Genomic DNA, 23,931 nt, shown 5'->3' on the forward strand with positions numbered 1-23,931 from the left:
TAACGTTACAACCTTCTAGCAAGGTCTTCATCAGACTCTGTATCAAGTACAAAAGTAACAAGATACACAAAAAGGGCATTATATATACACAAACATTACTCCCTCCAGACTATTAGAAAGTTAGAAATTTTCTAGCAGGTGGCTTTCACTTTCCAACTTTACTTTCACCTAAAAGGCTAAACATAATTACTTTCATATAGAATGTGAAGAGATATTCATATAGAATATCTCACACTCTTTTTCCTTCATTTTTCTCCCTTCTCCTCTCCTCTTTCTCTCTTGTCCTTTCCACTCTTTCTAACACCTTCTTCCATTCTTTGTTTAACTTCAGTCCCCCATTCCAGATCATGATGTCTTCTTCACCTTTCTTCTCTATTTCCTTGGCTTCCTTCCATTTTCTCACTAGCATTCTCTTCTCCCTTCCTATCTGCTTAGCCTCATCCAACTCTATGTCATGTCCTGTTTCTCTCGTATGTTTAAATATTGCATTTCTCTCTCTTTTAAGTCGTACATCATCCCTATGTTGTTTCAACCTGTCTTTCAGCCTTTTTTTTAGTTTCTCCTATGTACTCACACTGACATTCTTTACATTTCACTTCATATATAATCCCTTCCTCTTCCTCTTCTCTGTTCTCCTTTTTCTTGCTTGCATTCTTCGCTATTCTTAAGATGCTTAATAGTGCATCTGACTACTATGCGAGAGACCCGTGGTCGATCCCCTGCGGGGGAGAACCGGGATGTTTTCCACATATTCAAACTACTCTGGCACCCACCCAGCATCATATGAAGCTAGTACCTTGAGGAAACTTTGAGGGATAAAGATAGCCAGGAGCGTGGTGCTGATCACATCACCCCTACCTTCGTGATCAAGAAAGTTTTGGGGTCCTAACTCCACACCCCTATACAACCTCATGGAAAAGTGCAGCGGAGCACTTTACTTTTACTTCCTCAAGAATCTGTTTCAACATATCAAACTGTCACGAAATTATGTAGACCATGTGACCTACACTTGAAAATAATAGTTTAAAGCCCAATGGAGTATTAAGTTTTGGTATATTAGTGGCCGCGGTGGCTCAGTCGGTAACGCGTCTGACTACCATGCTCAAGGTCCCGGGTTCGATCCCCGGCTGGTTCAAATCCGGGAACTTTTCTAACGGTGAAAGCGGCCCCGGCGCCCACCCAGCGTCGAATAACATGGGTACCTGGGGGAAACCCTGGGGGGTAAAGGCGGTCAGGGGCGTGATGCTGATCACATCACCCCCACTCACGACCGGATCAAGAAAGTGTGGGGCGTTACCCCCACACCCCCTATACGCCTTCATGGCGTGGTGCTATGCACAGGGGAACACTTTACCTTTTTTTTTTTTATATATTTGACAGATAAATGTTCTAAAATAAAAACGCGAATTTTGGGAAACGTAACAGTAACAAGTCAAAAAAAGATAATGCCAATTTTTGGTGCCATAATAGGGTGATCGAAAAGTCCCCGAACCCAAAATTCAATTATTTTTTTCGCCGGTCGTTATTATGATAATGTCAAAATTTCTGTGGAAGCTGGTTTGCGAGGGTCTTGGCTGTACACGACACAAGAGATGGTGCTGGGGAGTGGCGCTAGCAGTCGTGGCGAGGAAATGAACTACGAGCAGTGCTGGTAACAAAATAATCACGCCAGTTGCAAGGATGACTTTGTCGGTGGAGGAGGATTTTTTTTCGAAAACCGAGTGAATTCTATTGTGTACCAGGACATTATACAGCAGTTTATCGCGCTTTTGTATGCCGATGAACGAGATGTGTGGTTGCAACAAGACGGGGCAACATGCCATACGTCCAATGCCACCATGGCAGTTCTGCGTGAATTTTTTGATGACCGCCTGATTTCATCAGGGCTTTGGCCAGCAAGATCACCTGATTTAACAACACCCGATTTTTTCTTGTGGGGTCACAGTTTAGGTTAACTGTTGGTTTGGTTTACCTGATTATTTTGTTACCAGCATTGCTCGTAGTTCATTTCCTCGCCACGACTGCTAGTGCCACTCCCCAGCGCCATCTCTTGTGTCGTGTACAGCCAAGACCCTCGCAAACCAGCTTCCACAGAAATTTTGACATTATCATAATAACGACCAGCGAAAAAAAAAATTGAAGTTTGGGTTTGGGGACTTTTCGATCACCCTGTATATCGGTATCTGTCACGTGAGATTGATTGATTTTAATTTTTTGGGTGCGTCGCCACTTATGGTCATTATGCACCCTTCAGTATATATGGGGAAAATTCCATTATCTAAAATCCTTACCTTAAAATTAAAAAAGGGGTATGGAAAATAACTTTCCCGAAATAACTTTCAAGATATCAAACTCTCACGAAGAGGCGGAAGCCATTTGACTTACTTTGAAACAGTAGTTTAAAAACACCATGAAGGTATAATTTCAGATATTTGCCAGAAAATGAGCTAAAATGAAAATGTGAATTTTGGGAAAAATAACATTGTATAGTAAAAAATAGAAAAATAAGAAAATACACCAATTTGAAAAAAAAAAAAAAAATATCAAGGTCCCTACCGATTAGGCATAAATAAAATAAGAATATCAGTTGTAATTTATTGCATTAGTAACAGTGAGTCCTAACCTAATTTTCGGATTAATCAACACCGTTGTTCTGGCATTTGTCGTAGCATGGCACTAAATCTTGTATGCCCACAAGACAGCAAAGGCTGGAACTATCTCTACCGCAGTGTAGCTGTGAAATCCTTGCTCTGTCAGAGACCTCTTCAGTTAAACAAATAGATGAAAGTCGATAAATTCAAGGCCAGGGCTGTACAGGAAGTGGTCCAAAATCTCTCACCTGAAGTGATGGAACACCCGCGTGTACTGAGCTGTATGGGGTTGTGCACATTCGATTGGCCTTCGTGAATTATCTGCACCATCGTCTTACCATACTATCATTCACGGCATCTGGTCTGCACACATCACACGATTTCTGGTGGCTCTGTGCCAAATTCTGAGCGTGCAATGTAGGCTACATCGCAGTCGGTGGGAGACTGTATGAGAGCTGCAATCTTTAACCTAGAACTGTCCTATAATGGCTGCATTGCAACTGTACCAGATTACAGCTACATGTCACTTCTTCCTGCCTGCATGTGTGTGTGTCGCTCTCCGACCACTAGTGCTTTTTTCAGGATGCCCCTCGTATATGAACTTTCAGAAGCTTTTATTATTAGTGTGTTCCTGTTTTAATGTGTGGTTAGCTAAATCAGGTACCTATGCAATGCAATTCTATAAATTCCTTGCGTTAAATTTCAAATACCAACATACCCTTTTCGTCAGCATTAATGGTAGCCTATAACTGCATGTTGTCAGTTTCACAGTACTTCACTTGGATATACTGTACTGAAGCAGAAATCCCATTGATAATGTAAGGAAATATGACACTTTATTTTGTTCGATTCAATTGTTTCACTTATATGCAAGAGTTAAGTTGTTTGCTTTACAGAGAAGAGAGAAGTAGCTTTATGCATTGAAAAATGAGTCCGCACTCATGGTTCTTGTAAGCAGAGGGTTCCAAACCTCAGTGGAAATATCAACATATAATACCAAGACTGGATAAGGGGACTGATAAATTACAAAATGTATTTCTTAGTCAATCACTCTTCACTCTAATCTCATTTAGTCTTAACTTTAAAAATAATCAAGTATTTTATTTTAAACTTACTGCGTATGACAAAATTCCGTAATCCTTCCCTAGCTTGTTATTGTAATAATTTTCCAAATTCACTATTTTGCAGTTTGAATTCAAATGATAGAGAATAGAGAAATTAAGTCAATTTCATATAAGATAATATTGGTACTTAATAGTGTTGCCCACGAGATGAGACTTTGGCCTGTCTCGTCTCGTGGAGTCTCCAGGAAATGCTGTCTCATCTCGAAAATATTCCTTTGTCTTATGACACATGGTCAATCTCATTTCGTCTCGAATTTTTAAAAGCCTGTCCTGTCTCGTCCCATGGGCAACACTAGTACTTAACAAGACCATACGTGGATCTGTATGAGTTTATTATTTCTATTTGCAAAAACATCGATTTAGTTTAGTTTGTAATTGTCAGGGAAAAATGCAAATTTTGTCCTGGAAAACCTGGAAAAGTCAGGGAATTTAATTTCTGCTTGTTTGTAGCCACCCTGACGCTATCTCTGTGACTATCCTTGAAAAGTCACAGAGGCGAAGAGGGATATTTCTGCAGTAGAAAAAAATAGGATTATATATATAAAAATTAAAATCGGGCCTAAAGAGTCCATCCGCAACGCGAGTAATACATTTTCTGACCAAACTTAAAAAATAATCAAATCTTACAATAAATGATTTCAAAGGCCTTCGAAATTGACGAAAAGTCATGGAAGGAGAACACATTCATTTGCAGCATTAAAAAATTAAACAGGTATAAAAATTGAAACCGGGCCTAAAAGACCTGTCCGTTGTTACAGTGTTAATATCAGCCTGTAATGTCTCAGACTGTTTGCTAATATCAGCCTTCAAGTTGTTGATGGAATTAGCTTGGTGTTTAATATCAACCTGTAATGTTTCAGACTGTTTGCTAATATCATTGCTAATATCAGCCTTCAAGTGGTTAATGGAATCCGCTTGCAGTTTAATATCAGCCTGGAAAGTTTCCGTATTTTCAACTTGCTGCTTGATAATTCCTTCAATCATGGCTTTAAAGCTTCAAACATATTTAATGGATCAGATGTAATATTCGTAGACAATGATTCACAATAACTACAAACGAAATCAGTAGCTTCGTGGCTTTCAGTTCTAATATCTAGGCTACAACATTCATAATGTAGAAGCTTTTTACATTTCTTGCAAACAAATGTAGTTCTATCTTTATCAATGGCCAGATTTTTATTTGCGCTATGCAAATTTTTTCTTTCCATTTCGAACAAAGTATCTCTGTGCTTTTCTACAAATATTGGAATTTAGTGGCCTTGCACAATGAATCTCAACGTTAAACAATTGTCTTGCCCTTGTACACTACAATATCAAGTCAACACGTTGGACTGTCACTGGATACGTTCATTGATTTATTTCAAGTATTATTTATCTATTAAACGTATTATTATATTTATTAATAATAACTTAATAATACTCAGCGGTGAACGATGAGACTTGGTGAAGTACACAGACTCCTCTCAGGTACAGGGATAGTGTTAGGCAAAGACAATATTCGCAGCACAGAGAAATAAAACCACATTGCTTCAGTAGATAAACTAAAAGGTTTCATTCTTTATTTATGGCAATTATAATGCGAATATACTTGAGACGAAGGCGAGGATTTCGCTTTGTCGATGAATTGACTCAACTAAAACACATAAACTCAATGCGTGGCTATCGGCATGCCTATGATCACATAGACCTAGCTTGCGCCCCGAACTACCACACCAAGAGATATGCAATAATAACCGAGCCAATATTTGCTTTTTTAGCCTTTTAGTCCAAATTAATCATTAGGCTAGCTTTATTTCTTAACGAATAATGATTGCAGTATTGTGCATAGCATCAATGCATGGCCATCGGCATACCTATGATCGCATAGACCTAGCTTTCGCCCTGAACTACCATACCAAGATGTATGCACAGCACCGAGGAGTTCTTTTTAGGTTGAAAAGCTTAGTCTGTCCACAGCGAAAGTGTGATATTTCTTACGCAATATCCTCGCTTTTATACTATTTCGAGAACACAGATTCAAGTACAGATGAATCACTCACTATTTACAAAAACATGCTACCAACAAAACTGACATCTATACATGTTTAGATATACATTTTCGTATAGTGCACTCTCGCAAACATGAAGTACATTCTTTCACAAAAATAAATATATTAGTGACATATTTTCTACCAGTGACCTCACATAAAAATATGGATGATATCAATTCATGCATTCCCCCTTTCTTATATGATGGTGTATTGGCACTCTAGAATGCTACGCCACTGGTTTTCTCTATTATACACAAAATTAAATACATGCTTGTATGGAAAGCCAAGAACATTTTTTTTTAAAAAAAAACTTCATAGAGAAAACAGAATTGAAGTTAAAATAGCATCCCCCAGGTTTGATACCAGTTCGAGATTCAGTTTCTACTTTAAACTATAGGTCCAGTCCCAATTAGCCTTCTTGTACAAATATCGGAATTAAACAACAAAACAAAATCAAACAAATCGCTTCATGATTTGAAAGAATAATATACATATTCTGTTAAATACAGGCATACAAAATCATAAACAGCTTAATTAATAAAGTTTGCTGTCTCTTCAACAAACTTGATGAATTTTTCTACTCATCCGTTTTTTTAATTTCACTTGCCCTACTCTCTGGCAATCTCTCTCCAGCCTGCTCGCCTTGTTTGTGTATAGTTAATCACCATTAAACACTGTCAAGAAATGCATCAAAGTGAGAATATATCGAATAGTAACCACAAGTCTGTGATAGAAACGGATTTCGACTTTGCTGTCCATGGACAGAGCAAAGAATGAGCTGAGTGAATTCTCACAGCAGGTGCAACGCAGGACATTTTCCCAGTCAGTTAGACCTCTGTCGTTCATTCAGCCAAGAAGGTATTTGAAAGATTTTAGTAGCAGATAACAAAACAACCGCTTCCTTGGTCACATACACCTCACATTTCCTCTGGGACTTTCACAACATTGGCGTTGGGAGGGAAGTGGTTGATCCTGTCTCGAAATCTGCACCTTTCATTTAAAATTATTGTTGTAATTATTATTAATAATAATAACAATAACAGTTATAAAGTTCAGTTGGTCTGAATTTGAAAGATTTATAAAGTTAAAATTGTGTTATATATAAAATTCAGCGTAAACTATAGGAGAGAAAGTTAAATGAAAATATTCTTCAACTTAAAAGTTGGTCCAATGTAAGAATATAGTTTAAAATCCACCAGCTCTCATGCAAGTTAAGGGAAAATTAATTAAATTAAAAATCAGCACGCATAATGTTCGTGAGGCAAATACTAAAATTTAGGCTCCATCCCCACCCCCGAGGTACAAATTTGCCAGCAACATCGGTGGGTATGCACGTTGAGCGGTCCATTTGCATTCTCTCCACTGATGGCTCCGGGTTCAAATCCTGGCTGGACATGTGTGTTTCACTGTAATTTTACCCTCATTAAGTTTCTCTAATCACAATTTATGCTCATCGTCTCGATTAGCCTACAGAAAAGGGACATTAAATGAGAAAATAATAAAGAAATATAGAGGATACGTCATTACAGAAACATGTGGCAAATAGTTTTCATATGTTTATTTACCGCTATGTGAAGTTCTTTCAGATTGTTCCCATATCGAGTTAACTCCACAAAAGAACCATATTTTATAAGGCTATTTCTTATAGCCTTTGTGTTCCTACCAGGAAGTAATTATTACTTGAAAAGGCTCCTTTGAAGCCCCCTAGTATTGGAATTTGTACTTTCTTTTATTTATCATCCCTTTCTGCCACTTTTGGGTAATCACAAGCATGAGAATTATTGATGATTATGAAATTGGTCAATGGACACTAACAAAGAACACCCACGTCCAGCCACAAATTCAAGGGGTGGGTCAATGTGGTCATTTACATCATCGAGCTATGAAATGTTTTAATTTGAAGATGTAAAAACCTACCAAAATAACATTGACGATTTTTCAGATTTTGCAAGAAATTCAATTGAAGACTAAAATTGGTAAACATTGTAAGTGCCAGAAGAATTCAAACACCGTTTTCCACTTGAAACTGTGAAATGTGCAATGCTTTATAATGTGGTAAATGTGAAAAGTGGCTGGTAGCCCTCTAGTTAGTTCAAAGGGCGTGTAAAGAGGTCACTAGTGTGAACGTTCTTACGGGTTGATGTGCGGAACGATGTAATTTCCCAACACTTTCACTTTTGGCACTTACAACGTTTACCACTTTTAGTCCTCAGTTTTGTCCTTCCATATATGAATGAGTTCTTCACTGACAGAGACAGTCTTCAGTACTCTGCAATCTGCAATATTTGATAATTTTATTTTTGTAACCATTGACGCAAGTATACCAGTCGTCTCCCCGTAGGACAGCTTCTTTGCAAACACACGTCTCGCGCACCTGCCTCCCATGATGTCAAGTTCCCCAGTTGCTTGAAATTTGCTAGTTTGACCAGAAGTGAAAGCAGGAAACCTAAAATCGGAGGATATTCGAACTTCTTGCAGGCGCTCTTTTAAGAATGCAGAAGTTTGCTGCCTGAGGTCAATGTCTGCCTATTACCTTTGTCTGTGGTTATACAGTATCCTCTTCCATGTATTTTGCCCTATTGCCTCGAGCTTCTGCTCCCGCACGAAGCTTTCACAATGGCAAGAGCTGTCCTGTGGAGGTTCAGCTGAGAGTCTGCTCTAGGGTGGCTAACTCGCGGTTTCTCATTCTCAACAAAAGAGTTTGCTGTGTTACAGGCACAAATACATGATTACTTACGTGAAATTTAGAAAATTTTGCACTTCCGCATTGCACAGTTTAATGATTAAATCCTATTAATTTCGAAGATCCACTATCTTCATTCACAAAAGGGTACGGTGTTTGAACCGGAGATGGTACCACGTCACTGCATTGTTTCTTCCCGGGCAGCGGTAGTTGCGATTTCTCCCATTCGGCAGCGCTGGCACATGCATCCTGGTTTGCGTTTTCTGCTTCCTGTTGTCAAGTGGCATTGTCAGTTGGAGGTTGGGGGGCTGGGCTGTGCTGCTCTGCTCGGCAAGGTGCCGTTCCTGTTCCCCACGTGACTGAAGGGGGGTCGAGTATGTGCACCGCATCTTTTCTTTTTCAGGTCGGGGATCTTTCTGAAGACAGGGTGCCAAGTCGGGTGTGCCAGTCCATTGTCCAGGTTCAGTGCTGGTTTCTGTTGGATGATAGCATGGGTTTCTTTCACAGTGTTTTCTATGACAGAGCCGGTTGGGTGAAGTATGAATATGGAGGAGATGGTGTGGTTAGTGGAGTGGAGGTGTTGAGACAGGCCTGATTTTGGTGTGTCATTTTTGGCATCTTTTACGTGTTCGTTAATCCATTCTTGGACAGTGTGGATGGTTCTGCCAATGTAGGTGTTGTGACATTGGCATGTGGTCTTGTAGTCACCAGGGGATGCAAGTTTGGGTAGGTAGTATCTCTTGAAGTTGGGTAGTGCTCTTCCGATTTGGGATATTGGTTTGTGTGCCACTCGGATGTTGAAAGGTTTGAGGGCCTTGGCAAATTTGCCAGTTGTGGTGGGGTGGTATGGAAAGTGATCCATTTGGGTTTAGGATTTTGGTAACAGATGAAATTTGCAACCTCCTACAAGCCTGCCTCACCCAAACTATTTCCAGTTCGAGGACAGTTTCTTCCACCAGACAGGAGGCCTAGCGATGGGAAACCCCCTTTCTGCACCCCTATCCAACATGGAACTGCATGTGGCTGAGAAGTCAATACTCACCCAACTAGAGTTTGCTCATATAAGATATAAAAGATATGCCGATTACACCATAGTCATTTAAAAACAGGAAGAGGACCTAACCCTTCTCTTAACTGCCCTCAACAACATACACCCTAACATAAACTTCACCGTTGAAAGGGAACAAAATGGCCACCCCAACTTTCTCGACCTCAGCATCTGACGACACCAAGACAAATTCATCACATCCGTATACAGGTAACCAGGTTCAGGCACCCAGTACATCCATGCAAAATCCAACCACCCACCAAAACAGAAAGCTGGAGTATGGATGAACTTTTACAGAAGAACCTTCACACACAGCTGCACAGCTGCACAGAAGATGACCATGATGAAATAGCATGCGTAACTGAAATAGGCCTAAACAACGGTTACACCGAGCGCCAACTATCCATGTGGTGTGCAAAAGCAGAAGCCCAGCTCAGACACCCAAGAAACAGAGATAACTAGAACCAAAATCCTAAAGAAAAATGGATCGCTTTTCCATAGCACCCCACCACATCTGGCAAATTTGCCAAGGCCCTCAAACCCTTCAACATCCGAGTAGCACACAAACCCATATCCCAAATCGGAAGAACACTACCCAACTTCAAGAGATACTACCTACCCAAACTTGCATCCCCTGGTGACTACAAGACCACATGCCAATGTCACAACACCTACATTGGCAGAACCATCCACACTGTCCAAGAATGGATTAACGAACATGTAAAAGATGCCAAAAATGACACACCAAAATCAGGCCTCTCCCAACACCTCCACTCCACTAACCACACCATCTCCTCCATATTCATACTTCACCCAACCGGCTCTGTCATAGAAAACACTGTGAAAGAAACCCATGCTATCATCCAACAGAAACCAGCACTGAACCTGGACAATGGACTGGCACACCCGACTTGGCACCCTGTCCTCAGAAAGATCCCCGACCTGAAAAGAAAAGATGCGGTGCACATACTCGACCCCCCCTTCAGTCACGTGGAGAACAGGAACGGCACCTTGCCGAGCAGAGCAGCACAGCCCAGCCCCCCAACCTCCAACTGACAATGCCACTTGACAACAGGAAGCAGACGACGCAAACCAGGATGCATGTGCCAGCGCTGCCGAATGGGAGAAATCGCAACTACCGCCACCTGGGAATAAACAATGCAATGATGTGGTACCATCTCCGCTTCAAACGCCGTACCCTTTTGTGAATGAAGACAGTGGATCTTCGAAATTAATAGGATTTAACCATTAAATTGTGCAATGCGGAAGTGCGAAATTTTCTAAATTTCACTTAAGTAATTTTGAACCGCGTTTACCGCAACCATCATGAACAAATACATGACTTATTGTGTGAAAATATTAGCAAAATAAAGTTAAAATATAAAGACATTGTTTATTGTTCATTCTCGAGGTGATTATAGTATATTACTGGGGGTTCACTGATCCTATTCGGCTAACCGCGCCTGACCATGTCCCATTTCATTTACCAATGCATGAAGTTTTATTATGTATTAATCCACTTCACAACCTCTGTTTGTGCATACAACATCTAATCGGAATTCCAACTCTGTCCATACCCTTCGTAGCATATCCCTGTCAAATGTGGCAATAGCACCTCTTATTCTGGCCCTCAAATCATCAGTGCTGTACACATAGCCCCACAAAATGAAGTCTAGGGGCAATTTCAGGGGATCTAGAAGGCCAGACAATTGGACCATATCTTCCAATCCAACATGCTGGAAATGTCCTGTCCAGGCCATCTCTCATGTGTAAGGCCCAGTGTGATGGTGCACCATCTTATTCAATACCTGACAAAAAACTTTAGGCATTGGTGAATCACCTACAACAAAGTATATTCCTCTATGTCAATTACAAGTTGTGCTGTGTGACTTCGAAGTTGTAAAGTACTTTTTGGGACATGGTGTACATTATGCCCCCAAAGCTATTCTGCATGTAGCCCTCATCCACCATCTTACCACTAGCAGATCACTATGTTGATCGCAAGTAGTGCTTGAAATTCTTGGGGTCTGAAGTATCAATTGCTGCCTAGCAACACCCAGGTAGAAGTGCCTCCAGAAATCTTGCTACCTCGGTTTGCTCCAATCTTGAGCATTTCTGGAAGTGCCCATTTATTCCTTTGCCAGTCTTCAATGTTGTTAAGGGAACATGTCTAGCTATTAGTCACTATTCTATTTATAATGTTTTTTATGTGTTTAAAAGTGTATATTGTAATGTTAATAGGTTACACAAGAATCATACAAGGACCAAGAAAGTAAATCAAAAGTGTGTGGTGCAAATACTTGTATAGGTGACTTGGAAGCACTACTTTCCATCCCGCAAGTAAGCTCTGCATTTAGTTTAACTCACTGCAAAATCATGACAATCAATATTCATCGTATTAGGCATGCCATCACCGTGTTTGGAGGGGAAGGTAAAGAATTCATTGATGTCTATAAGGAGGCACAGTCTTGGCAGGTATGTTGGTAACAATTATAAATAACTCTTTGATAGAGTCATTTATTGTTTTAAAATACCTTTGTGCAGTGGCTGCTCGTGGTCTGACTGTATGGGTGTGCACTTCAGACTCATGTCGAGAAGAAGTGTTATTTAACCCCTCTCAAAAACTCGCACCCGTTTTTGCATACATTATGATGCTAAATGTATTGGCAGCCCAAGTTATGACCACCTTTTACTGAACATGAGGCTATCGGAGAGTTTTATTTCATGAAAAATATCAAAAATATTAATATATATAAATTGGAACTACTTCGGTGAATTTTCCGTCAATCACGAGAAGAGCGATGTTATTGGTTAAAGATAATTCAACATTCGATAACCTGACATAATATCTATAAACATAGAAATGCCGATCTGTAGGTATTAAATAAACATATACCTACAATAAACGTGTTCTTGAACAGTAGCAGATCCAACGACCACATGCACAAAATCAGTTGTAATCTATCTAGCAGTTGTTTACCTCTAATGACCGACAGAAGCAAGCAAAATCAATAGAATAATAAATATTAAGAAAAATAACAGTACTCACTCAGTCCACTCCACACTGCCCTCTTCATAGTTCAAACAAAGCGACTTGTGTTCTGAGCGAACATATCTCAGCAGCAGGCACTGGTAATGCAAACCCAATGGGGCGATTGGGCTTCGGAACGTTTGATATTTTGAAGGAGATAGTGTCCAGTGAATAAGTATAAAAAAATTAATTGCATTGCAGATTTATTTGAGTGTGTGCGTGCAAATGTGTGAATAGGCAGGAGCAGCTACTGCCTTTGTGAACCTTTTTCTTTATATACTCAAATATGTCAGAAGATGAGGGTGTGCAGCTTATATGGTGTAGTAATAACTGAAGAAACATTCTTAACTTCTGCCACAAACAGGGTGCAAAATCATTGAAGACTGGTTGGGGGAGAAAGATCTTATTCTATAAACAAATATATACATAAATTATTATGACATGGATATTTATAATGTTATTAAATATAAAAGTCAATTCATTACTAAATATTTTAAAAAGACATTATTACTAAATACACATAAAGGAATTAATTCATTACTTTTATATATATCAGATATTTGTAACGTAGCAAACTAATTTCATAACTAACTGGTTAAATATGTCAATAAATTACAAAATAGTTTTATTATGTATTTATTAGTTTTTGCTCTATTAATACAAAACTATTAGAATTTATAATTATATTTGACTTGCATTATTCTTTTACTTTTCTTGTGCACAAATTGTTATTGGTGTCAAGTTGATCTTTTAATTATCTCTTAAAAGAGAGAGAGAGAGAGAGCATTGTGCACTCACAGCGACACTATTTTGTGTGTATTTTCGATATTATCCTTAGGAAAGTACATAAGAAGCCAAAGCTAATTGCTTATATTTTGTTGTTATAACAAAAACTCTCTCTCCCTGGGAAGTTTTTGGTGGGGGGACTTTTGAGGTCAAGACTGTTGGTGGGGGAAATACCCCCTGTTCACCCCAGGATTTCACACCCTGATCACAGATCAGCCTCTCTTGTGTTTTGAAATGTCATTATCTTACTCAGCACCTCAAGTGGAAAATGTTAACTGAGGGGACATTTGGTCGAGTCGTTGCAATTAGCCAAAAGTGGTGGAAAATTCATGCAAAATAACAAAAATCAAATCGAGCCTCAGGGTTGGCTGAGGGGGGTGGGGGAGGTGATGGTGACATGGGACAGCTGGGGGTTGCCTTGCAAAAATTTTGCTAACTGGGGAATAATATCTCCCCTGTATCCCACCCTCACTTCGTGCACTGATCTTACTAGTTAGTAAAAAGAGCAAAAAGATTATTTGAATTGAGGCTTGTGAAATACTGGTAGTGGCATCGATTTAAAAAATGTCTAATTTTCTTGCTTTAAAATCTGGGTTTTGCAGCTTATTCAAGGAAGCAGGATATATGAATAAATATATTTACAAAATGTTCATTTCGTGAGCTTACTTCATGCTTTCGTTTTATTTAATTTAAAATATTGCTGTAAGATTACTGTTAAAAGCAATGTGTGCATGAGCCCAAGTGAGGTGCTGCTTCCAATTGTTTGCTAGTTGGTCTTCTGCTGCCATATCTCTGGGACATCTGTCATTGACTGTTGATGTGATTTCATGCAGTGTCGCTTGTCTGTTAGCATGGTCAATTCTGCTCAGACATCACTCGTCACAGTCATCAGGCAGACATGGTCGGCCAATGCGCTGTCCATGGGAGCTAATGACTGTAATGAGGCACACCCTTGACACTGTAGATCGAGGAATGTTGAATGCCTGAACAATTTCAGAAATGGAATGGCCCATGTGCTTAGCTAAAACAAACAATCCATGTTCAAACTCTGCTAATTTTCATCATGTAGCCATAACCACATTAGAAGACATATCACAAGACTCACAAGAGTACAACTGCAAGCACTGATAATGATCTACCTATTTATACACCTGTTACGTGATGCTATAGCACCATGTGAATATTTTCATACAGCTTTCACATGACTTTTGGCACTGGAGTGTAGTACGTACTTCAATAAATATTATTGAGAAACAATGTTGTATTCATGGCAGAAAAACAAAGTTCAAATGTTTAATTTTTGTCTGGTGAATGTTTTCTATTTTCTTCATGGTAGCTCAGTGTTGACCTCCATGGAGCAGTGATCAGCGCACATGGTTATTTGTGTTTGTCTGTCCTGAAAGAAATGAAATATAGAATTGAGAAAAATGTGATGAAGTGGGATGGGAAAAGGTGCTGCTTAGGAGCTTTCCTTTAAAGAAAATAATAAAGCCATGATCAAGAAACTGTGGGGCCCTAACTCCACACCCCCTATATGCCTTCATGGCATAGTGCAAATCACAGGGGAGCATTTTACTTTTCTTTTCTATCTCATTACACACACACACACACACACACACACACACATACCAACAAGTTCCAAATCTCCAAGGGGTTCATGGAAATGGTATCTATTGGATGTCCATGGAATCTCCAACCCTGGATATCCGCAGGATCTCCAGTGCTGGATATCCATGGGATATTTATTTATTTATATATTATTACCTTCAACAGATTTATATTCTCCAATGACAGAAGGTGTACATAATAATACTAATAATAATGAATAGTAAATATAAAATTACAATGCAACTACAATTACAATAGATACATATCCAATCCAGTCACAAATTGTCATTACATAAGTATAGTCATGCAGAACAGTTTATAATTAAAATAAAGAATAAAATAATAAACATATAATCTTTATTATATTTCAGAATTGACACTAATGTTTTCTTGTAAGCCAAGAATGGCATTGAAAAATCTATGGAATGATTATTAATCATAATTTCATTATACATATCAAAAAATTCTATTAATCGGGCAGCTCTTAAATTTTGGGGTTTTTGGAATTTTTGGATGAAAATATTTCTATATATTTTCTTATATTAAACTGAAGTTGTCCAAGAAATAAACTGTTATCTAATATACCGTTTACTGTTTTGTACAGGAACAATTGATCTAACAATTTTTGCCTATTGTAAGAGTTTTGAAATTGAATTTCTGAAGTAGATCTTGGTAGGTCATTGTCATTTGTGGTGGTGGTCTATTATGTTTAAAAAAATATAAATATCTTAGAAACCTTTTTTGAATTCTTCCCAGACTATTTTCATAAGATATCTGGTGTATGTCCACATGTTTTACAGATATTGACAATACTAGTTAGATATGCTTGGAAAAATTCAGCCATGTTGCAGTAATTCATCTGCATATTAGGACCCAAACTCTTTGATACAGTCTTAAATTATTACTTCCAAACGTCACTAAAAGGCATAGCATCATTCATGTGCACATTGATACAGCATGCACTCAAGTCTAGATGGAAGTTCCTTTACTTCAAGTCTTTGTGTGTCCGTCTTGTTTGTCATAACCAAGATGCATTGAGGAAGTTGTGGTGCTTACATGTGGCAGTAAATAAGCTCAATAGTAATACATACTCTGCTTATCATAGATTTTTTGTGAATTTAAACATTACTAAATGTATGTGTTTGGTTGTGTGAATGTATGTGTGTGTGTGTGTGAGAGAGAGAGGGAACAAGGAGTACATGTTATAATATATGTGTGCCCAAGATACTTGGTATGTCCAGGAATTTTCTTACATCCAAAATATATGTGAAAAATATCCAGAAAATATCCCAACAATGTCTAATAAATGCCCAAATTAGGTCCAGTTCTAGTCCAGAATATATCATTTTCTTATCCACAATCAGAAAAAAATGTTCTAATTACATCCTATTCTCATGAACCTCAAAGCACTCTTGTCCAAAATATACAAAAATGATCTACATAATATCCATGAAACATCCTTCCTAGATATCCTGTGGATATCTCCGAGATGGAGATATTGGTATTCAGAGGATATTTAAAAGATGTCAATTTGATATTCCTGGATATCTGTGGGATATCCAGAAGTTTGGTATGAATATCCAAGAGACATTCTCTAGATTGCTCTTGGACATTTGTATGCTGTATGAGCGTCCGTGGCACACACACACACACAGACACACATGTGGTTGAAGAGAAGAAGGTAGAGCCCAGAAGGGTAAATAAAATTAACTATGAAGGATATACTAAACACCAGGCAAAAGAAAGAAGTTTTTTTCTTTTTTAATGGCATTTGACTGCCATGTGGGAGACCCAGGTTCGATTCCCAGGGTTGGTGACCTTAACCCAGCCTCAAATAAATGGGTACCTGGGGAAACCCACGGGGAGGGGGGCAAAGGCACTCTGGAGTGTGGTGCTGATCACATCACCTCCAAAATGTCCAAGGTCGAAGAACGTGTAGGGCCTTATCCCCACATCCCCCAATATATGTCCTATTGCATGGTGCAAAGTGCACAGGGAACTTTAGCTTACCTACCTTACTCACTATAATTTGCAATATGAGTCAACAGGACACATCTCAAAGATTTGTTGTGTCACACTTTCGAGGTCTGTGAAGCATGTGTGTTACCAGGAGTCATGCATGCACAAATGGCATAAAAACACCTATTGTCTTGCCTGTGATGTGGACACCACTGTGAAAGGTTCAGAGCATGCTTTGGTGAACAGAATTGGAGTATCCCTGGAACTCATTAAAAATTGTGTATACCAGAGTAAAGATCAAGATTTAGACCATTTGAAACAGAATCACATATTCCCTCAGATACTAGAAAACACTTTGAGAGAGTTCAAGTGTCATTTTAACATCTGTTGAGCTACAAAAGTCTCCACATTGAATTTTATTGACCTCCATTCAAATTCCATAAGTTACCTTGCATAAAAATCAAACAAATATTGTAATAAACCTTACAGATGCTGAGATATTGTACATGTGTTCATTTTTAGATCGTATAACTCAAACACTCTGTAGAATAAATTGTGGAGATGGACCACAACTTCCCAAACATAAAATTTTCTGCTGTATTGTTTTTAGTTCAAACTCAAACACTACATTATAATTCATATTGATTGCTCATCCTTAGGCAAATCGATATTCAGAAATTTGAAATGTAAAGATTCTTTCTAGAGATCTGTGTTGAATTTCTGATAAAAAATCTTATTTCATATTTAAAAAATATGAACAAAATTCTAATAATTGTATCTATTAAATTTTGCTTTGTAATGGTATACATTATTTCAGTAAATTTTATTTCTAGATGAAAAATTAGCTTTTAAGAGTTGAAAATAAGATTCTGCCTAATACTTCTCCTACTTAAGAAATATGCCTTAATTAATAAATAATAATGATAATAATATACTTGTATTAATAGTACCTGCAAATAGTTGATGAATACTGTGATATTGTTTGTCTAAATCAGAAATATCCAAGCATTTTTTTTTTTTTTTTTTTTTGCACTTATTAGCTGTTTCCTTTATGTGAGAAATGATTTTTTTTATGTTATCTCATTTTAGGAATTAGAAAATTTCAGAGAATATCGCCCATCTTCATTGCGCAAAGGGGATGAACCATACCATGGGAAGGAAGATGACATGAAGAGGATTGTGTTTACTAAGAAGGAAACTGAAATAAAAGCCATAGCTGCTAGCCAATCAGCATACAGAGAGCTTGGTGTTATGATATGGTTACAGTAAGTAATGAAAACTGCAATTTTTATTAGAATCGTCTAACTCTCTAATGATTTAGGGGACCAAACCTCAGGCTATGTGAGAGCCTGTAGCAACTTGCTTGCTAAGCAAGAGGAACACCAAGGGTAAGGGGTGACACCCCTGATAAATTAAGAACCACCCGCAACTAAGCTAAGGGAGCTTGCCCCTGTGAAATAAGAACAACACTTAACCCTTAGATTTAAACGCTTCAATTAACTGGTCTGGCAGAGTAGTGAGAGAATGATAGACAAGGATATAGGAGCGTTCGTTACCTGTAGAACTCGATATGAAGATCGTCTCGATGATTCGTAGATAAAACACTCTTAAAATAACTTTGATAACACTCTGCTCCTCGCTGTAACTCCTTTTGCACTGATCGATAATCCAACTATAAGCCAGAGGCAACAACTATTCACGCCATAACTTTCTTAGTACAACTGCTTGTATAACTCCGAGGCAATGACTGTGTACGCGATAGATTTCTGATAGCAACTCGGACGAAAAATATTCTCCCGAATTATTTAACTGAAATTCGAACTTTCAATCGGTAAAATTGTTGACTCGACCACGTCGGTAGTCAACTGTGATTATTGTGTATAACGCTGATTTACTGTATTTCATATTTTTCCAATCTAGTGCAGTGTCAGCAGAGTTTTACAACTCCACCGAAGGTCACTGGCGTGATTTGCTTTTAAGAAGCTCTAGCCAGGGCTTCAGTGGGGCCCTGTTTATGAAGTGATTAGCTGATTAATTTATGATGCCCGGGGTCCTACATTCGAGTCACGCCTGCAGCGTGATATACGGAATCAATCAATCAATCAATCAATCAATCCATCCATCCATCCATCCATCCATTCATCCATCCATCCATCTCTCTCTCTCTCTCTCTCTCTCTCTCTCTCTCTCTCTCTCTCTCTCGCAGTGGCTCGTGAATTTTCAAAGATGTGTGCTACAGGTGATGTTTTTCCTTGCATTCACCGCCACCACAGATACATATACACACACTGCTAGCATACGAAGGGGGTTGGAATTGTAAAAGTTGGTATCCCATAGCTGCTTCCTAGGTAGGGACAGAATAACTAAGATATTTTGCAATCACCACTTTTAACCTTCCTTTTCAAAGCTTTTCAAAGATAAGAATGGTAATGTGAGGTCATTTTAAGGTGAGTTTGCATTTACCACATTGTCTTTTTTTCCCAGTTCTGTACTGCTTTCATTTGAAAGTGTTTATTTTCTCAACATTTCCAGAGGGGGTTTAGCCCCATCAGTTCCCAAAACCACGTGCACAATGGGGAGCAACAAAATGGAACTGATCCTTCCCAATGACTGCTTCACATGCCACACTCCTGACAATGAACAGCACAAAAATGTTTCTGGTCTTTCAGAAGCCAGTTAGAAGAACACACGTTTGTAAAGCTATCCGCACTGACATCAGGAAACGAAGGGCAGGGATTGACCAGAAAGGTGTTTGAGAATTATGCGATGAGTGAGACCCCTCAAATTTTGTTTCATCCTAACCACTGAAGTGTTGCAAAACCATTAGGGAATAGATTTCTAGCATTTAAAAAAAGTTGATTTTGATCAAATATCAAATTAAAATATTCAAACATACATTTTTCATAGCAGAATGTACTTTTCGAAGCATGAAACCCATGGATTATATGAGGCCTATCCAGAAAGTAACTCACGTTTTGGAATTAAAAGAAGACAAGTGAAAGTAGACATTTTTTATTATATACATTTTGAAGCGACGCTCTTACAATACTTTTCGACATAGTCGCCGTACAAGTTTAATCACTTATCATAGCGATGAACAAGCTTACAAAGTCCATTGTCATAAAAAGTTGGCGCCTGTGACTTCAACAATTTCTGCACACCAGCCTGAAGGTCTGTGTCGTCATCAAAGCACTGCGTTGCTAGCCAGGTCTTCATGTGGTAGCAGGCCCGTAGCTAGAGGGGGGCAGGTGGGGCAACTGCCCCCCCTGAGAGCCTGCTTTGCCCCCCCTGTGAAATATACAGAACACAATCCAACCTGGTATTCTCACTAATCTTTAAAATTATATCCTGTATTACTGTAGCAACTTAACAAAGACACTTATTGATTTTGTGATTTAATTAAGTATGTGGGATTCCTAATAATGTCATACTAGGATTGGGGGAGGGGGATCCCTGCCTGATTCAGACTTCGGGAAATTATTTCGTAATTTTCAGTATCTAGAATAGTTATGACATTTTGAGAAGTCTTATATTAAAGGTGCCTAATGTGTTTGAATGTTTTTCTTGGATGTGTTGCTATGAAGTTTGAACTACTTAATTTTTTGTTTCCCAAGTCTACCATTTGGTAATAGTGATTCATGCAGTAGAGAGAGGGAATGGATATTAAATTTTTGTTACTTAGCGTTGCTTTTCTGCCACTTCTAGCTAATCGCGACAATGAGTGATGACGTGAAATTGATGAAGAGGCACTCACAAACAGCGCCGCAACCACAGGGGGCAGGGGGCATTGTCCCCCCAACCTTGAACGGAAGTCCATTCTAGGGGGGCAAACATTTAAGTAAAAAAACAAGACTAGCAGAATCTAAGAATAATAGGACAAATGGATATTCAAGATGGAATTAGTTTTTTCTTCCAGACGGGCAAGGGAACTTGCAGGGGGGGGCACAGAGGGTCAATTGCCCCCATTGGTTTCAAATTTTCATAAAATTTTCTTGCTCGCTTCGCTCGCAATATCTGCTATTGTTATAGTCCAAGTTCAGAGCCATAGCTATGGGGCCAAAACGGTCTAAATGAAATAAAAAATGTGTTAAAGAAAGTGCCATGGTGCCCTGTGAAATTATTTGCACCCTAATAAGTCAATATGTTTTCAGTTTGAAAAATTTGGATCTAAAAATGTTCTTGCTCTCATCGATCCCAATATGATTGTTTTCTATAATGCATTCTTAATTTACCCGAGAGAGAAGTAAGATCAAATATGTAGCTACTTCAGACTGTTGCTGATAAATAGTTTTGTTTCAAATGCACGAATAATTCTTTTGAGGAAAAAGAGACAAAATTTGTATTATTTTTACTGTTGACTTGATATGAGGTGGATAAATTAATTATGTAATGTATTTAATGTATTCTCATAAATAATATACTGTATATATTAAAGAAACTTTGAATGCATACACAATTTAGCGTTAACATGTTGCATACTTATGTATTTTCTTATTTTACTTCGTACCATGTTGCATGAATAAAATATATGTTTTACATGAAAGTGATACATGTCATATGTACAAATAGGATTATGTTCATCATGCATTTTGTGTCTTTCAAAAATACAGTTGTGTGCTTGTTTTCCAGTATTAGCTAATGTGAAATTGAACGTGTTGGAAAAACATTTTCAAATCATTTGTTCCATCACAAATGCTTTAGCACCGACTTCTAACCCCTTCTTGCGCGATTTTTAGTAACATCTTTGATGCTACTATTATTACTACTACTACCACCACTATATTAAAATTATTATTATTTGCATGCTTGTCCTGGTACTGCCCCCCCCCTCCAGCCAAAAAATTCTTGGTTGTGCCCACTGGCGTACGCAGGATTTTCTTTCTGGAGGGGCTGGAATTGTATAGGTGGATGCTTTCAGTGACGCAAACTTATAAGGGTCCGTGGAAACATAGCGCACCTAAGAATTTGTCGTGTTATTATTATTATATTTGTTATTGTTATATATTTTCGTATTAAAATCAATAAATAATATTTTTAAAATAGCGAGTATGGTGCGTTTTATAGATCGACCACAAGGAAAAAACCTTGGGACGAAAAGTCCCCGCGCAGCTTTCCCTTCTTCCCTCCACCTCGGGCCATAAGGAAGCATGGTCCACTCTCCCCCCCCCCTACTCGAGGGGGTACGGTGCACAGGACTCGCGGGTCTGCGCAGGTTGTTTTGCTCGTGGTTTCACTATAATATCATAATACGTGGAAGGGAGAATTTGAGATTTTTGAAACTTATAAGAACCCAATGTTTTTCAAAATTTGGCATCCCTGACTGCTTTCTAGTGGGCGGCATACACAATAACATATATCGTATATTTACAACTTTCCACTCTCAAAAATGTCACCTGAGGATAATTTTATAGGGCTTGAATTTACCACTCTGGTTTTTCCAGAGTTTATGGTGCTTTTACTTGAAAATGTCAATTTTTCAAAAATTATGAGGGGGCTGTAGCGTACGCCAGTGGTTGCGCCTCTCCTCACAAAGAACACTCCTGCCCAAGCTCGAAACTGGGACCCTTGGCTTCGTAGTGCGTTGTGTAACCATCCCACCCTAGAGGTTGGCTGGTGAAAGATGTAGGACAGCTTAGTTAGTATCAAACATGATGAAAACGTGATAGTGTTTCACATTTATTATTTTGGTTAAAAAGCGACAAAATTTGTAGTTGGATTCTCATTAGATTCCTTTGTGCGTAAAAATCTTGCATACTGGAAACTAGAGGAAAACATTATGAAGCACGATTTGTAAAAAGCTCCCTTAATCAGCTCTACAGAGAAACTCAAAGCTGTTGGTACATATTAATCGTCTATTAACATTATCGACCTGTAAATATCAAGTAGATACAGTCCCGACTAGACTTTATCTTTGTATTCTTTGGCAACCCGGAAAGGTCATTCTTGAAATACTGTTATTTGATGTTGCTCGAACTTTTTTTGTTCGTTGGAGTTTCAAGATATCATCCCTTTCCTGTTACTTATAGCTTTTGGGGGAGAGGGCAAGTTCACCATGCTATATCTGCCAATGCGACACAATATATTAAAAATTTGCCCCCCCTACTAAGAATTCCTGGCTACGGGCCTGTGTGGCAGTCACTTGGTGCAAGATCCGGGCTATATGGCAGATGGTCGAAAACCTCCCAATAAAAGGCCTGTAAAATTTCCTGCATCCAGTTGGCCGAGTGCAGGCGGATGTTGTCATGAAACAGCAGGACTTTTGCACTCAGTTTTCCTCGGTGTTTGTTTTGAATTGCTCTTTGCAACTTCTGTAATGCTTCACAATATTTGTCAGCGGTAATTGTTGCATCACGTTCCATAAAGTCAACTAGTAGTACACCTTCCCTATTCCAAAACACAGTATCCAAAAGTTTTCTTGCAGACATGGTTTGCAAGCATTTTCTTGTTGTTTTTTTTTGGTGAACTGGTGTGTCCCCACCCCATGGACTGTTTTTTTGTTTCACAATTAACGTGCTTAACCCAAGTCTCGTTACCAGTAACAATACGATGAAGAAAGGGATTGCCGACTTTGTTATACGCCTCAAGGAATTTCAAGGCGGCTACCATACGCTGAGTTTTGTGTTCCTCTTACACAAAACTTATGGTAGCCTAACTTTTGGGTCACAACTTCATGCAATAAGTTCCGTGAAATTTGCGGAAACTCAAACAAGAGCTTTGTTATCGTAAAACGGCGATTTTCACGAATCTTGTTATTGAATTTTGCAACCAGTCCTTCTGTCACAGTGCTCAGTCGCCCACTTCGGTCTTCATCGTGAACTTTTGTGCAGCCATCATTAAACATGAGGCACCAACGCCTCACTCCACTATCACTCATCACATCTTTATTGTAAACTTCACACAGTTGTCGATGAATGTTAATCGGTTTAGTCTCTCTTGCCAGTGACGTGCGGTGACATCGACACTTGGGGTAGCAATCAGTGGAGTGCCAAAGGAGGGTTGGTGGTGTCATACCCCCCCTCCCTTTAGGACAAGTATAGCTAAATATAAAGAGCTTGACGTGCAACAATATGT

The 23,931-nt window shown here is 38.7% G+C and overlaps 1 protein-coding gene across 2 annotated transcripts in view; it reads left to right on the forward strand.

Annotated features, from left to right (window-relative positions):
* Positions 1 to 23,931, forward strand: part of LOC145988427 (cyclic nucleotide-gated channel alpha-3-like) — a 205,920-nt gene that overhangs the window by 49,163 nt on the left and 132,826 nt on the right. For both annotated transcript variants that reach the window (XM_083123318.1, XM_083123319.1), the window contains exons 3-4: positions 11,718 to 11,951; positions 17,950 to 18,125. In XM_083123318.1, the coding sequence (XP_082979444.1) occupies positions 11,853 to 11,951; positions 17,950 to 18,125 (275 nt within the window). In that variant the 5' untranslated portion in view covers positions 11,718 to 11,852. The remainder of the gene's footprint in view (positions 1 to 11,717; positions 11,952 to 17,949; positions 18,126 to 23,931) is intronic.

The sequence above is a fragment of the Lepisma saccharinum genome, chromosome 5, assembly GCF_977018435.1.
Source record: "Lepisma saccharinum chromosome 5, izLepSacc3.1, whole genome shotgun sequence".
In the NCBI taxonomy this organism is placed as follows: Eukaryota; Metazoa; Arthropoda; class Insecta; order Zygentoma; family Lepismatidae; genus Lepisma; species Lepisma saccharinum.